This window comes from Mirounga leonina, unplaced genomic scaffold (genome assembly GCF_011800145.1).
Source record: "Mirounga leonina isolate KUSES-001 unplaced genomic scaffold, KU_Mleo_1.0 Mir_197, whole genome shotgun sequence".
NCBI classification, from domain to species: Eukaryota; Metazoa; Chordata; class Mammalia; order Carnivora; family Phocidae; genus Mirounga; species Mirounga leonina.
Window position 1 is genome coordinate 6,175,133 of NW_023270494.1, and position 15,175 is coordinate 6,190,307.

Genomic DNA, 15,175 nt, shown 5'->3' on the forward strand with positions numbered 1-15,175 from the left:
CCCCCCCCCCCCCCGACATAGTATCCCCAAGTGCGCACAATGTGAGATGGTCAACCTGTGTGCTCCGAAGTGAAAGAAAGAAAGAAAAAAAAATCTGGCCAAAACAATATATTATTTTAAGTAAGCATGTTACTAAAGGATTATATACATACGAAAGTACGGAAAAAATAAACATCCCTCTCTCCGACAGTCCCTTTTCAAACACTCCTGAGCCACCTTTTTCCTGCGGGCCTGGGCTCACACTTGTCCCCCCGTCCACCGCGCATGCACACCCGTGCTTCCGTGCGCCCCTCCTCGTCCCAGCAGGGGCCGTGGGGGGTGGGTGCCGGTTCTATGGGACCCAGCCCACAGCGAGGCTGAGGGCGCGGGGCTGGGCAGCACCCCCACCCCGCCTGCCCCTGCCCTCCGGAGGCTCAAGGGGTAGGGGGCTGCCGTTTGCGCCGCTTTTAACTTTATAGTGATGGACTCACAGAGAACACGCGCGCCTCACTCGTGCGTGGATGTGTAGCCTTCACGGCACTTTCCCGAGGTGTGTTTGGATACCAACTGGGGCAGCAAGAAGCGGGGCCGCGTTTGCGCTCACATGGGTTTATCTTGCAAAGTGCAGTCGGGCTTGATCCAAAAGAAAAGGCGAATTACCGGCAACCGAGGCACCCACACACTAAAACAAGACAAAAACACAAAAAAACCCCACTTTGAAATAGAGAAAATGTTGCCGTATATACTTGTTTTTACTTTATAGATGATAAGGGAAAAAGCACTTCTACACTTGAGCCGCCTCACCCCAGATGGGACTCGAACCCACAATCCCTGGCTTAGGAGGCCAGTGCCTTATCCATTAGGCCACTGGGGCTTCACGCAAGCGGCGCCCGATCACATGCCTCTTGAACTGTGACGCCGTGTGGCTGCGTAATGACGTCATGCCCGGAAGCTCCCAGGTGCAAAATTCGATTGGACGGGAGCCCTCAGGCTGCCTCAGGTGAGGGGGGTTGCAGTTAGGAAGGGCTACGGAGGCCTCACTGTCTAAAACAAGGGTAGAGCCTGGGATTCAGCTGCGGTAGAGGTTGTGCTAAGTATCTCTTCAACATTAAAACGTATCGACCACGAAGGGACTCGAACCCTCAATCTTCTGATCCGAAGTCAGACGCCTTATCCATTAGGCCACGCGGTCCCCTACTTGGCTGGCGGTGCCGGGATACCTATTTAGCGACCTCCGGCTACACTAGCATTGACGCTGCCGCAGACGCTGCACCCGGGCTCTGGCCCCGGTACACCTGTGATGCACCTTGGGGCGCGGCGCACGCGGTCCTCTCCTGCCCGCGTCGCCGGCGCCGCCAACGAGGGGGCTGCACCTGGCCTGCGCACTGCGGCCCCCTAGGCATCGCGGCCGCGTGGCCTAACGGATAAGGCGTCTGACTTCGGATCAGAAGATTGAGGGTTCGAGTCCCTTCGTGGTCGGTTTCTTTTTGGGTGAGGGGTGCATGTTCGGTGACGCGGGCCACAGCAGCCCCGCTCGGCCTCGTCTGCCTCCCTCCTCGTCCCCTCCCGGGTCCCCGAGGCCGCTCGGCACTCGCCTTCCGGGAAGCCCGCTTCTCTCTGTGCACCTACGCTCCGCCAGCCGCCCTGTGGTCCCCATGGGGCACGAGCTCGTCGCCTCGCCTTGGACTCCAGCTTTTCGGGCAGCTGGCGGGCGACCGCTCCGGTCCAGAGGCGCGCTGTCCAGCCGCCGGCGTGGCGGCATCGCGGGAGGGCCGCGAGCGTGCGGCTGCGCGTTACCACGGACCACGTGGGCGCAGCGTGTTGTCGCGCCCCAGTGGCCTAATGGATAAGGCACTGGCCTCCTAAGCCAGGGATTGTGGGTTCGAGTCCCACCTGGGGTGGTGCGGGCGCTTGTCCTCGCGGCAATTTTTGGTGCCGGGAACGCGCGGGCCTCCGTGTACCCCCACTTCCGCGACGAGGACCCGGGTCCTGGGGGCTCCACGTGCCTCGGCCCTAACGCCCCCGCCCCCTGACCCCCTCTTCCCAGGCCCTCCGACCGCGTTCCGCCCGCTCCTGCCGTGCAGTATTTACCAGGGCCTCGGTGTTGCCCGGAGTCTTGGGGTCAGTGTGGCCTGTACTCCCCGCTCCCGGCCTGGTGTCACGGCGCCCCTTCGGGACACGCTGTACCTTTAAGCCTCCGGGACGGGCTGTACAAAAGTTGCAGGGCGGTCTTCTTGGGGTTTTTGGATTCGGTTTAGTCACGGTGCGTGAGGCGCGGAGAGAGCCAAAAAGGCGCTCTTACCCCAGGTGGGACTCGAACCCACAATCCCTGGCTTAGGAGGCCAGTGCCTTATCCATTAGGCCACTGGGGCCTGCGGGTCGGGGTTGTGCCATTCGGCCCCCTAGTCTCGGTCGCCAGCGCCGAGAGAGTAGCGGCGGGGCGGGGGCTGCCGGACCCCCGAGTCCGGGTGCGCAGCCTGGCGCCCCGCCCAGCCTTTGTGTCCCCCGGTGCAGAACTGACAGAAAGTCCAGGAATGTTAGGAAAAAGTAGTGCAGGAAATGAACGAGAACAGAATAGCGTCCATCACTAAAACTGGAACCCAAGCACTGAGGATCTGCACCATCACCAGGCAGTGCACGACCTGTACAAATCTTTCCAATCACGAATATACATCATATATAAAACAAATACATGTAAAGCCAAATAGATACTTCACCCTAATATTTTGTTCCTTTAAAACTGTTTACAAAAAGTAATACAAATAAAGAATGAGCTCATTTTTAAACGTTACACGCGTTTAGAATCCACTATTAAAATTCATGCACTTCTGAAAGATGTTCTAGAAGCCTCAGCAGAAGGCAGCTGTTACTTCCCTGTGCCTGCCTGGAGAACTTGCCTCTCCCATCTCCAAGCATCCAGGGCACAGGGAACCTGGACACATTCGTCTTTGTTTTTCTTTCTCCGACATGTGGAAAGTCTGCAGAAACCCATCTCCTTCCTCCCTAACCTCAGCAAGAAGCAAAAGCTTGGCCCACCTGGCTCCAGTCCCCTGCCTTGAGGGTGCTCTCCTTTAAGTTAACCAATTTGTTCCTCGAGGTGTGACATTCCTACGGCAAAGTGGACTAGCTGGATGAGTGCAGAACACTTCCAGCATCCCAGAGGGCTCCCTTGTGCCTCCTCCCCCTCAGTCACCACCTCCTCCAACGAAATACTCACCTAAAGCAGTTTTGCCTTGCTTTGAGCTACCAGATGGAATCATTTTCACCCGTGTTCATTCTTCATTGCCCTCCACCTTTTTAAACACAATTGCTTTATTTTTTAGTAGGCTCCACTGTCAAAGTGGGACTTGAACTGAGGACCCTGAGATCAAGAGTCACATGCTGTACCCACTGAGCCAGCCAGGCATCCCAGCACTCAACATTTTTAAAGGATGGGTCCTACTCCTGTGCTCTACTCCCTGTCCCCCAGGCTGGTGTTTCTCCTTACCTTTTCATCCCCTCCTGTGTGTCCCGAATGCCTTTCCAGTTCCCTTCATGTGCTGCCAAGGTCTTCTGAGGAGCTCTCGGGTCCATCACTTTGCTCCAGGGTCAGCCCACAGGGATGCCTTTTCTGGTTTCCCCGCTGCCACCATCTAACCCAGCAAGTCCCCAGGTTCTGCTCTGCCTCGTCCTCAACTGCTCCTACCCATTCCCAAGACTCTGCTTGTGTCCTCCATCCTGCAACCTCACTCCCAGCCCCAGGGCTCCACTCCTTCTCCTGGGCATCACTACCGGGGCGTTCCTCCTCAGGCCCCACGAGTCAGCTCCTCATAAGCAAAACCATCCTCCTCCCACCTCCTCCCAAGGCTGCTCCCTTTGTGCCTTCCCTGTCTCCATGCATCACCACCCATGTCACACACACACCTGCTCCCGCTCCACCTGGGCCCATTTTCTGTCTCCATCTTCCTTTTGCTCCTGCTATTGGCTCTCCATTCTCCCTGCCACTGCCCTAGTTCCGGGATGGGTCCCTGCCGCCTACATGGGTCAGTCCGTCAGCCTGTGCCCATCTGCCTGCACTTCCTTGTCCATTCAGTCAGATTAATCTTCCCCTGACAGCCTCGGCAGAGGTCGAGTCTAAATGTCCCAGCTGTCACATTTGAAGCTCTTACCTTGCTACATGGCCGGCCCCTCCGCTCCTTCCCACCTATGTCAAGCATTGCAAGCAAGTGTATCTGCTCTGACCCTCTAGCTGGAACTGGTTGCTTCTCTAGTTCCCAGAACCTGTTTTGCCCTGATATTCACGTTTTAGGTTGTGTTACCATAACCGGAATCCATTTTTCTTCTCAGCTTTTATCATCACCTGATTGAGTGTAAATTCTCTGAAAGAAAGGACTTTTTTGTTCATTGCCGAGTCCCTGGGACGTCACCCAGGGCCTGGCTTTCACTATTTGTTGAATTAGCGAATAAACGAATCAATGTTGCGCCACCTTGCATATGAGCTTCACCCCCTCCTGGGCTCTGAGTCTCTTGAGGGGACTCTTGTTGGTCATTTATCAATGACTTGTTGTCCCTTTGTTTACACTTACATGAATGATGAGGGCTCTGCTCACATAAAGTGTATATACTACTACCGCTAATCATCTGGCATTTAGAACATAACAATGCAGTATTTGCTGAACGAGTGAACTAGATCAAAATTATAGAGAATGTTTTTAGAAATTCATACACGCCAAGTTATCTGGTATAGTTCTGCTGGCCTGGGCGCTTCCCATACCCAGAGGATTGCAGAAACCTATTTTCAGTTCCAACTCTTTTCCTGCCTCTAAAACCCCACAGCATGTGACAGCACCTAACACGTGGTACTCTTTCCCACTAGAGAACTTCAGCAGTTCTTTGTCACCTACATTTTTTTTTTTTTAAGATTTTATTTGAGAGAGCGCGTGTGCGTGAGCGGGGATGGGGGGGGGTGTCCCACTGAGAGCAGGACCCTGAGATCTTGACCTGAGCCCAAACCAAGAGGTGGATGTTTAACCGAAGGAGCCACCCAGGCGCCCCTCCCTGTCACCTACATTTCTTAAAATCTAAACTCTTGAACTTGAATTTGAGTCTCCACATTGAGCTGTCTCCCTTTCCAGACTCACCTCCCACAATCCCCTGGCACAAATCCACCATTCAGATGGCTTCCTCGGCTTCTCCACCCCAGCCTTTTCTTTGGTTTCCCTTATTCATACTGTTCTCTCCAACTGGCATGTCCCTCCCCACCTCTACTGACTAAAATTCTATTCCCTTTTCAAGGCCCAGCTCAGAGGCCTGCTCACCCGTCTCAGCCCTCCCACCCTGAGGCGTGTTCCCTGAGTGGCGACACCACAGCTCAGTCCTGTTTCCCCCCCGGCTGACTACTGCCGGTCCACGATTGTGAGGCAGATTTGAACTGACAGAAAGGGTTGGAATTCTGTTCTTGAAGCATTCTGAATGAAGCAAAGCCCATTGCATTTATTGCAGTTTTATTGCAGCTCATACACTAAATGAATAATTAAGGTTTGACAACATGTGACTGCCTATGAAGACCTTCGCAACCAGGGCCTGCAACCCTCCTTCCAAATGAACATCCTTGTGCTGGCGCCAAGGGGAAAGACAGGCGTTAGCAACCACAAACCAGGGTCTCCTGACGGTGTTCACGCTCTCGGCTGCAGCAGCCTGGAGCCCCTGAAGCGGGCTGTGCCGGCTCTGGAGGAGGATTTCAGTCCATACCCACCCTCCTGCCTGTTTTTATGGTAGAATGTATTCGCTTTTTTCTCAGCCTTTCCCGATTCATGTTCTCTATCCTGAAAACAAAAAGACTGCAATTAGGCCCAGATGCCCAATTCAAAGTGGTGCGAGTGGCTGGCAGCTCAGTGGGAAGCAAAGCAGCTAGATCAGCAGCCCGGGGCCCCACTCGAGTCAGAGGCCTCTCTCACTCCCGGAGCTTCCCCATCTTCTGCTGGGAAGTCGTGGACCCCCGCCCCCGCCTCCTGTCTTCTCTGTGCAGCCGCCCCCACCCCCCACCCCATCCCCACGACTCAGCTGAGAGGAGCTTGGGGGCACTTTCTGGTACCTGATCCTCTGCAGTACAGCATCTTCTTTGGATGGCTCCTTCGCTGTCTGGCTGGCCTCAGCAATCATGTCTCGAATTTTCTGAAGACAATCTGCCAGGTTTCGGAACTGGTAGCGGCTGCATTCAGAGGTGAGTATCAACTCTCCTGACTTGTTGATCTTATTTTTATGCTGCAAAGAACAAAGGCAAAACCCGAGTCCTACAGAGTAAAGGTTTTTGTTTTTGTTTTTTAAAAGATTTTATTTATTTATCTGACAGAGAGATTGAGAGAGAGCACAACAAGACAGAGCAGCAGGCAGAGGGAGAGGGAGAAGCAGGCTCCCCACTGAGCAGGGAGCCCGATATGGGGCTTGATCCCAGGACCCTGGGATCATGACCCAAGACGAAGGCAGACGCTTAATGACTGAGCCACCCAGGTGCCCCCAGAGTAAAGGTTTAAAAGCGACTGAGGGATTACAGAAAAAGGAGCCAGTGGTTACCGTGACAGCCATCCTCTGCCGCACGGGCTCTGCGATCCACTCGGCGGTTGCCAAATGGAACCTGACTTCAGCCTTGGAATTCACTGTAAATAAAGGGATGAGAGAGCATAGGTCACTGAGACTCTCAAGTAGGCTCAGCACTCGGTGGCTGGTGACGATCCTGAAACGGGGAGGCAAGACATCCAGCCAGGGACATTTCTGCCCTGTGTAACTTGGGAAAACAAAGTTGGTGATGGGATGAGCCAGCAAAGATAGTGAGGCACCGCTGGACAAAAATTAACTTCCAGGAAGTTGCTTCTCTTACAGTTCAACGGGGTCTGAAAAGAATGGGGGGATGGGTTCCATGAAGGAAACCTGTTCTGGGAGCTGGCTGCCAACTCACACTGCGATTTCCCTTTGTTTAGGCTCACAAGCCAACCCTAGTCCTAGCAACCCACAGCTGAGAGTCTAAGGATCAGACCACATTCAAAAGAATAAAGAGGATTATTATAAACTGGTGGTATTTAAGCTTCTGCTAAAAAAATCCCTTTATTCCTTATGAATGTAAACACAGAACTCCTCAAGTACATCTCCCAGCCAAGTTTTAAAGTGAAAGAAAACAAGGTGCCTTGTACCTTTGTTAACATTCTGGCCCCCAGGACCACTACTCCGACAATAAGATATCGTCAAACGATCTATAAAACAGAACACACACCAAAAAAAAATATTATTCCATGCACAAACTGTTAATTTATTATCAACATATTACACCTCTCTTTCCTTTTTTTTTTTTTTAAAGACTTTATTTATTTGACAGAGAGACACAGAGAGAGAGAGGGAACATAAGTAGAGGGAGTGGGAGAAGGACAAGCAGGCTTCCCGCTGAGCAGGGAGCCCGATGCGGGGCTCGATCCCAGGACCCCGGGATCATGACCTGAGCCGAAGGCAGACGCTTAATGACTGAGCCACCCAGGCGCCCCTACACCTCTCTTTCAATGACTTTTATATATACTAATGTAACAATCAGGGCAGTCAAATCAGAGATTATTTACAGATGTCAAAACTAAAATCAAGAGCAAGTCCCCTTCCCAAGGTCACAGCAGAGGGTGTAAAATTATGACCTGGGTTGTCCGCTTCTGGTCCAGTCTCTTTCACCAGATCCGGCTGCGCTAGCTTTTTGCTGTTTGTTTACTTCTTTTAAAGCAAAGACTCTTTCAAAAGCTCAAACTAAGGGACAAGCTTAATTTAATGTTGTATTTCAAAATGTGGTGGATGTTGGAATCCCCACAGACTGTGAGCCCCAAGAGGACAGCTGTTCATTGTGCATGCCCAGTGCCCAGTGCCCGGTCAGCCAGTGTTTAAACACACCCACTGGATGAAAGCGGACTAGCATGGAGCCCGGAGCCTTGCTTCTAACACTGGCCGGCTGCTGACCGACTGTGATCTGGGCAAAGTCCCTCTGCTGCTCTGGGCCTCATGTTGGTTTGTCTGTAAAATGTAAAATAAGGTTTCTTCCTTCTATTTTTATAATTCATGAAAAGCAGACTCACAGTGTCTGAGGAAAGTAGAGAAGGCATGGTAGTGGGAAAATTCAGAAGACTGGATGGTGAGCCAGCCGCGAGAGGCATGGGTGGCAAAGAGCTGGCCCCAAGGCAGTGGTGGCCCATCTCAGGACTGCGTCTGAGAGACCTCCCCCCCCCTTTTCTTTAGATGTAAGCTCCAGCCTAGCGTGGAGCCCAATGTGGGGCTTGAACTCATGATCCTGAGCTCAAGACCTGAGCTGAGATCAAGAGCTGGACGCTTAAACAACTGAGCCACAGGCGTCCCTGGAGACCTCTTTCCTTTTGAGAAATCAAATCAGGGGCACCTGGGCGGCTCAGTCGTTAAGCGTCTGCCTTCAGCTCAGGTCATGATCACAGGGTCCTGGGATCAAGCCCCGCAACGGGCTCCCTGCTCTGCGGGGAGCCTGCTTCTCCCTCTCCCACTTTCCCTGCTTGTGTTCCCTCTCTCGCTGTCTCTCTCTGTCAAATAAATAAATAAATCTTAAAAAAGAAAAGAATAAATCAATTCATTTTTCTGCGTAGGTGAGGAATGCGCAGTACCGCTGGGGGACAGTTCCAGCATGGCGTCGGCAACCTTGCTTGTCTCCACGGAGGCTGCCCAGGCGGGTTCTGTCTTCCAGGAAGGCCTGGGAGGCCCCCCCAACACAACAGCACCCGAGGCAGGTGAGTAGCCGCAACACGGCCAGTTCCCACTCGCCTCCCTGTCTCCCTGGAGGCCGTCACGAGACTGTCTCTTCGCCCGTGGTTCTGACGAGATGCGCTTTCTGCCACCTCCAGCCACACGCACGCCGCAAGGCCCAGCTTTCAGCGACCAAACTGCCTGCTGCAGCGGGGCACCGGCTCTGGGCCACAGGGTGGCCTCTCCCTTGTGTCACAGTTCACTAGCCTCTTTGTTTCCGTGCCACCCTGAACGAGGGCCATGGGGAGCCGGCACCCATGGCCACTCCTCCTGTCACTGTCTGTGGACACCACTAACTCTCTGACCCTAAAAAGGGCTTGTTGTTTCCCAGGCTCTGCTTGTGAGGCCTTGCCTTGCATTGGACGGGCACACAAGTCTAAAGTTATGCAAACAGGGACGCCTGGGTGACTCAGTTGCTTAAGCGTCTGCCTTCGGCTTGGGTCATGATCCCAGCATCCTGGGATGGACTCCCACATTGGGCTCCTTGCTTGGCGGGGAGCCTGCTTCTCCCTCTGCCTGCAGCTCCCCCCGCTTGTGCTCTCTCTCTCTCTGACAAATAAATAAATAAAATCTTAAAAAAAAATAAAGTTATGCAAACAGTTTACAGGGAGAAGTCCCCACTCCTGCTCCCCAGCCACCAAGTCTGTCCTTTCTTCTCGGCTCCCCAAGCCAGTCCTCGTATCCAATTTCTTATACATCCTTTCAGATCTACGTATATGCATAGAAATATATGTTTCTGATGTAAAATGGTAGCTTACTATAAATATTCTTTTGCAGATCAACTTTTTCTAAATAGCCATCCACTCATCTACCGTAGAGACTGGTCCGTGTCACAAGATCATCAAGAGCTCTCGCTCATCTCGCACACTGCACAGCAGTCCACAGTGGCTGTGCCACCATTTTGTGGCCATTCTAAACAGTGCCGAGGGGACTCTGCTTTTGCACATCCAAAGACAGTCTCTTTATTTTTGTGATGCTGGAGAGGTCTGGAAGGAATGTTTAGGGGTGGGGGAAATGACTGATTTTTTATAAAACAAAATTACTTACCTAGAGGAATGTCATTATGGGCTTGCTGTGCATCATCCTGTAATGTAACATACACAGTGTCAAATGAACATCACCTGCTGTGACTCCTAACTGGTCCAGGGCAATCAAAGAAAGGATGTAAAGCCACAGTGCAGATGTAATACAACTATTTTCAGGTCCCCCTGTAAAATCGTATCAGGATGACAGAAAAAGCTTTCCCAGACTCTAGAAGTACCGTCTCTGAAACACTCTTCCAGGAAATTTGAACTGATGTCTGCAGCCTTAGCTAACGTCGGGCGCCATCGGGGGCCCGGCTCCTTGGAGGGAGGCCAGGCTCCATAGTACACGTGCCTCAGGGAGACTCCAAAAGGAACATCCTCTGCTAACCTAGAACAACAAACCTGGTGGGCCATCTTGTTCCTTCCTGGGCCACGGAGGCTCCCATGGGAGGCCATCTACCTTGAGGGTTTGTGTCAGATGGAACTCCTCACTCTAGGACTTCTCACCTCCGTGTCTCTCCTGTGCTCTGTTTCTTGGTAGTGATGTCCTTGAGCCTGAGCCCCATGTCCACAGGCCCGGGGCAGACACGACACCCTCTGAGGCTCTTCTGGCCAGCCAAACTCATGGTATCCTCACCTGTCCCCCCTCTGGCTGCCTTCATCCCTTTTCATCTTAGAATGATTTGGGAATGAAATCCTCATCGCCATGCACTCCCTGAAGCACTGAAAACTCCGGGCCCTGCCCTTCTTGGAGTTGTTCTCCCTCTTCCTCCTGAGCTGTCCTCACCAGCTTCCTAGCTTCCTTCTTACTTCCCTGTGCTTTTCTCACACTCCTTCGCTTGCTCTTTGCAACTTTAAAACACGGACATGCCCCTGGAAGCCTTTTTCTTCTCTATCCCACTCCTTCCCTAGAACATTTCATCTCTGTTGATGAAAATATCGTGTGTTCATGACTCCCAACTTTCTGGCTTAAGCTCAAAACTTCCTTCAATGCCAGACCCATACAGGCAACTGCTATTTGGCATCTCATCTCGAATGCCTGATCACTGCCTCAAACCTCAAGTCTCCTCACAGAGGACTTCCCTTACTATCAATCTGAAGTAGCTCCCCAGCACTCTCTCTGACAGCACCCTGGCCTACTCATTACTTCACTACCTGATGTTTTCCCCCATTTATTTACTGTTTGCTCCTTCCACTAGAACATCACTTCCATGAAGCAGGGACCCTATCTGTTTTATCTACGTCTGTTGGATCTGCAATGCTTGAAACAGTGTCTGACACAGAGGGTACACAATAAACTTTTTGTTGAATGAAAGAACAAACGACTTTCTCGTGTCCATTAGTGGCAACTCAATTCTTCCATCCCAGACTCAAATTCCTCTCTTATTTTCACTTCTTAGAGAACATACATTAGCAAATCCTACAGGCTTTCGCTTCAGAATACATCTAGAACCTGACCAATTCTTATGAGTCCTAGTGCTTCCTCCCTGCTTATCGTCTGTTGCCTGTGTTATTGCAATCTTATAAGTGGCCTTCCTGTTCTTGCCATTCTACAGTCTACTCTCTGTAAGGCTCTATAAAAGTGATCCTTTTTTTAAAAAAAGATTTTATTCATTTATTTTTTTAAAGATCTTATTTATTTGACACAGAGACAGAGAGCACAAGCAGGGGGAGAAGCAGAGGGAGAGGGAGAAGCAGGCTCCCCGATGAGCAGGGAGCCCAACACAGGGCTCGATCCCAGAACCCTGAGATCATAACCTCGATCCCAGGACCCTGAGATCATGACCTGAGCCAAAGGCAGACGCTTAATCAAATGAGCCACCTAGGCGCCCCTAAAGATTTTAAGTAATCTCTATACCCAACATAGGGCTTGAACTCACAACCCCAAGATGGCACGCTCCACCAACTGAGCCAGCCAGGCACCCCAAGAATGATCCTTATAAAACTAAGTTGAATCTTTCCACTCCTCTGCCTCAAATCCCCAATACGTCCCATGGTATTTGGAGTAAAGCTAAGGGCCTATTAACCCTGTAAACAGGCCTCCCCTCACCCCATTCCTCTCCTTTTTAGCTTCATCTGCTCTGACTCCCCTGCTCAGCCACACTGGCCTGCTTGCTGTTCCTCAAACAAGGCGAGCACGCTATTGCTTTAAGGCGGTCGCAGGAATGTTCATCTCTGCAGGGATGTTCATCTCCCCACTATTCCCATGGCTCACTGCTTTGCTTCTTCCAGGTCCTTACTCAAATGTCATCTTCCCAGAGGCTTCCTAGACCATCCTACTTAAAACTGCAACCCTTCCCCCTACTTTAGCACTCCTTCCTTCCAGCCTTTATTTCCCCCAAAGTCCTTATGACCATCTCACATACTCTATACTTCTGATTTTATTTGTTGCTTGTCTCCCTCCATGAGAAGTTCCACAAGCATTCAGATTATGTTTTTTTTTTTTTTTAACTTCCCTATCTCCATGCCTAACATAGTGCACACAGCATGCTTTCAGCTGAAGTTTGTTGAGTGGGTGAGTGAATAAATGAATGTCTCTTTCAGCCCTGCGGGTGGAAACGCAATAGAATTGGCTAGGTCCTATTTCTCCTGCCCGAGACCCATTAAAGAGCCTGTACCGAGCAGGCTGGCAATCAATGCATCCTGAAGAGAGGCCCTGTTTCCTCAGGCGCGCTGGAATTCCTAGAAGCTATGGACAGTGTAACTTCCCAAAAGGTTCCAAACAGTTTAACAGCCTTTGGGTTTCACTGTCCACTCTGGAGAGAAAATGCCCACGTGTGGGCCAGGAGGCCGGGGAACGAACGCGGAAAAGCTGGTGGTCCTGTAAGAAACACTCAGCCTGCTCTCGCGAAGCCCGCACACCTCCAGGCCTCCGGGAGCCAGGACCCGCTCCGCGGCCCCAGCCCCGCTCCGCGGCCCCAGCCCCGCTCCGCGGCCCCAGCCCCGCTCGCTCCCGCCACCAGCTCCCTCCCGCGGCCAGTTGGCTCCGGCCGGGCCAATGCGGCCCCGGTTTCCCAACGTCCCCCAGCAGAGGCGGGGAAACGCCCCTTCCGTCCAGCCCTCCCCGCTCACCGGGACCCTCCAGGCGGTGTCCGAGCCCCGTGATTCCGGGTAGAGCTTGTCCAGGCTGTAGATGCTCTGGAACTCGGTGCCATCTGCCTGCTTGTGCAGAGCCCGCCGGGGACAGCGCGCGGGCGGCGGGAGCAGCCAGGCCCCGGCTCGTCTCAGGCTCCAGGGCAGGCACCGAGCGGCCGCCATGTTGGGATCTCGGGGCGCTTCCGGTGGGTGCTTCCTTCCGCGGCCCGCCGGCTCCTGTTTCCCTCGGGACTTTAGTTCCGCGAGGCTTTTAGTGCCCGCCGGGGTCGCGGGGAGGCGGCGAGCTGAGAGCTCCCGGGTCGCTCTCCCAGGCACCTGTGAGACGCTCCCCCTTCGGCCGCGTCGGGGAGGCCAGGTTGGAGCGCTGAGGTCCACTGTTGGCCAGACAGCGAGCTCTCAAGGGAGCCTCCTGGTGGAAAGAACCCCCGGAATCCGTGTCCCCCAGAAACACCACTTCTGTCCTTTTCAGGGGCTGTGCCCGCCTCCCGGACCGCTCTCCCCTCCAAGTTTCACAAGGTCCATCAATGCGGCCTGCCCTGCCTGGCCTAGTTCGTCTCCATCCCCTTTACTCTGACTCTGCTCTACTTTATCTTCTTTTTTTCTAGTTTATTGCGTCTCCAGTCAGAATATAATAAGCTCTGGGGGTGGGGGTGGGGGCACTGGCTCACTGCTGAGTCCCCAGCACCCAGAACTTGGCGCATCATAGATACTCAATAAATATTCATAAGATGAGTTATTTGGCAGTGTTCTTGAAAGGTGAATTCTGCTAGAAACGAGTTTTAGTAACTTGAGGTTTATTCACAAGGCAGTGTAAGCAAATCCCGGCTGAGCAGGTGTGTGAAGTCTCCGCAAGACAAATTACCAGATGGGAGGAGAAGCAGGCAGGTGGAGAAAGACATATTTTTAAAAGTGGACGCACACCCCTTCACAGAAGCAACAGCTTTGTGGGGCACGATGACAGTTTCTCCTAGCCAGGAGATAAAGGAATGCTGGGGAAGCAGGTAGAGATTCAGGCAGCCACAGACAGGCTAAGCAGAGCCCTTTTCCAGGGTTCTTAAGACATGAACCTCAAAACAGAAGTTCTAACTCCAAGAAAGGTTCAAAGCGGAGCAAGCAGTGTTTGGAAAGAGCTAAGTGTTGGCTAAGTTCCTTTGGAGAGAGGCATTGTGGTTAACGGAAACAGAGCTCAATGAATGATTAGTGGTTATTAGTCATCCTAGTGATTGTTTTGTAATAAGAGTTCTATTTTTAGTAAAAGCACAATTACCTAGAAAAATATGTCCCTAAGGATGCTGGCTGTTTGAAACAGGAGACTGTCATCAAATCGAGGCTTTACCATTTTAGTCTCATCGCTACAGGCATATTCTTTAGGAAGGAATAAACTACTTCCCAGGCACTGGCTTTGTAAACGCCAACTAGGAAGGGAATGGCGATAGACATTTGCCTTTTGGGCTCTAGGCTGGAAGGGGAATCTCTTGGGTCCCTTCCTGTTTTAGTCCCAAGACCTCAGAGGGAACTGAAGCGTCTCTATGGTGACGGGCATAAGCTGCTCCAGGGAGCAAAGCCAGGGACTCACTTAGGTCGACAGCTCAGGGATTATGAATAATAAAGTCAGCACCATTTCATGGCATCATGGCTCTGAGGCTGGGCTCCAGCCCTGCTCCTGACCCAGAGTGATAGAAAAAAGGAGCTGTAGGTTTCCATGGCCTCAAATAAACACAGCCTGCTCAGGCCATCTGGTGGCCTGGATTCTGGAAGGGGGGGGGGGTGCGTAGAGGAGAGAGTGAGTGGAGAGAAGAGCAGCTAGCAAGCTCCTCTCACCTGCTGCTGTTGTGAACCCTCCAGAATAGAGGCCCTTCTGGAAGAAACAGGCCTAAGAGGTGGCGCCTGTCCCCTTCAAAAGGTGGGCACCAACAGCTGAGGCCAGCCTTTTCCTTCCCCTCCTTGGCCCTCCAGGGGTTGAAATGGGGCTGCAAGAAGGGGACATTCAGAGGTAAGAAAGAAGGGAAGAAAAGACAAAGCATCACCAAGCCATTCCTGGCAGCTTCAGAGAGCTTGCAGGCACCAGCCCTTCTCTCTGGCCTGTGAGTTGGGGACCACAGGATTTTCCTTTCTTCTTTTCTGGAGTGCCCTGGGTCGGACTGGCTCTTAAAACTAAACATTACACGGGGCGCCTGGGTGACTCAGTTGGTTAAGCGACTGCCTTCGGCTCAGGTCATGATCCTGGAGTCCCGGGATCGAGTCCTGCATGGGGCTCCCGGCTCAGCGGGGAGTCTGCTTCTCCCTCTGACCCTCTCCTCTCT

At 52.5% G+C, this 15,175-nt stretch overlaps 1 protein-coding gene and 5 non-coding genes across 8 annotated transcripts; 2 read left to right on the forward strand and 4 right to left on the reverse strand.

The window, feature by feature from the left end:
• Nucleotides 1-780: 780 nt before the first annotated feature.
• TRNAR-CCU lies at nt 781-853 on the reverse strand. Its single transcript has one exon. It is a non-coding gene; the product is annotated as a tRNA-Arg (tRNA).
• Nucleotides 854-1,098: 245 nt separating this feature from the next.
• Nucleotides 1,099-1,171, reverse strand: TRNAR-UCG. The gene has a single exon. It is a non-coding gene; the product is annotated as a tRNA-Arg (tRNA).
• Nucleotides 1,172-1,385: 214 nt separating this feature from the next.
• TRNAR-UCG lies at nt 1,386-1,458 on the forward strand. The gene has a single exon. It is a non-coding gene; the product is annotated as a tRNA-Arg (tRNA).
• Nucleotides 1,459-1,807: 349 nt separating this feature from the next.
• On the forward strand, nt 1,808-1,880 carry TRNAR-CCU. The gene has a single exon. It is a non-coding gene; the product is annotated as a tRNA-Arg (tRNA).
• A 398-nt stretch (nt 1,881-2,278) lies between these two features.
• TRNAR-CCU lies at nt 2,279-2,351 on the reverse strand. The gene has a single exon. It is a non-coding gene; the product is annotated as a tRNA-Arg (tRNA).
• A 3,094-nt stretch (nt 2,352-5,445) lies between these two features.
• Nucleotides 5,446-13,063, reverse strand: MRPL58 (mitochondrial ribosomal protein L58). 3 transcript variants are annotated; one of them, XM_035026073.1, is made up of 6 exons: nt 12,849-13,063; nt 9,799-9,835; nt 7,146-7,205; nt 6,532-6,614; nt 6,053-6,222; nt 5,446-5,783 (listed from the first exon to the last, which is right to left on the reverse strand). In XM_035026073.1, exons 1-6 carry the CDS (start codon nt 13,032-13,034, stop codon nt 5,699-5,701), a joined length of 621 nt encoding a protein of 206 aa, XP_034881964.1. In that variant the 5' UTR covers nt 13,035-13,063; the 3' UTR covers nt 5,446-5,698. The 3 variants fall into 3 exon arrangements, with proteins under 3 accessions (XP_034881964.1, XP_034881966.1, XP_034881965.1); XM_035026075.1 differs by having other exon boundaries at nt 5,446-5,778; nt 12,849-13,049; XM_035026074.1 differs by lacking the exon at nt 7,146-7,205 and having other exon boundaries at nt 12,849-13,049.
• Between the last annotated feature and the right edge of the window lie 2,112 nt (nt 13,064-15,175).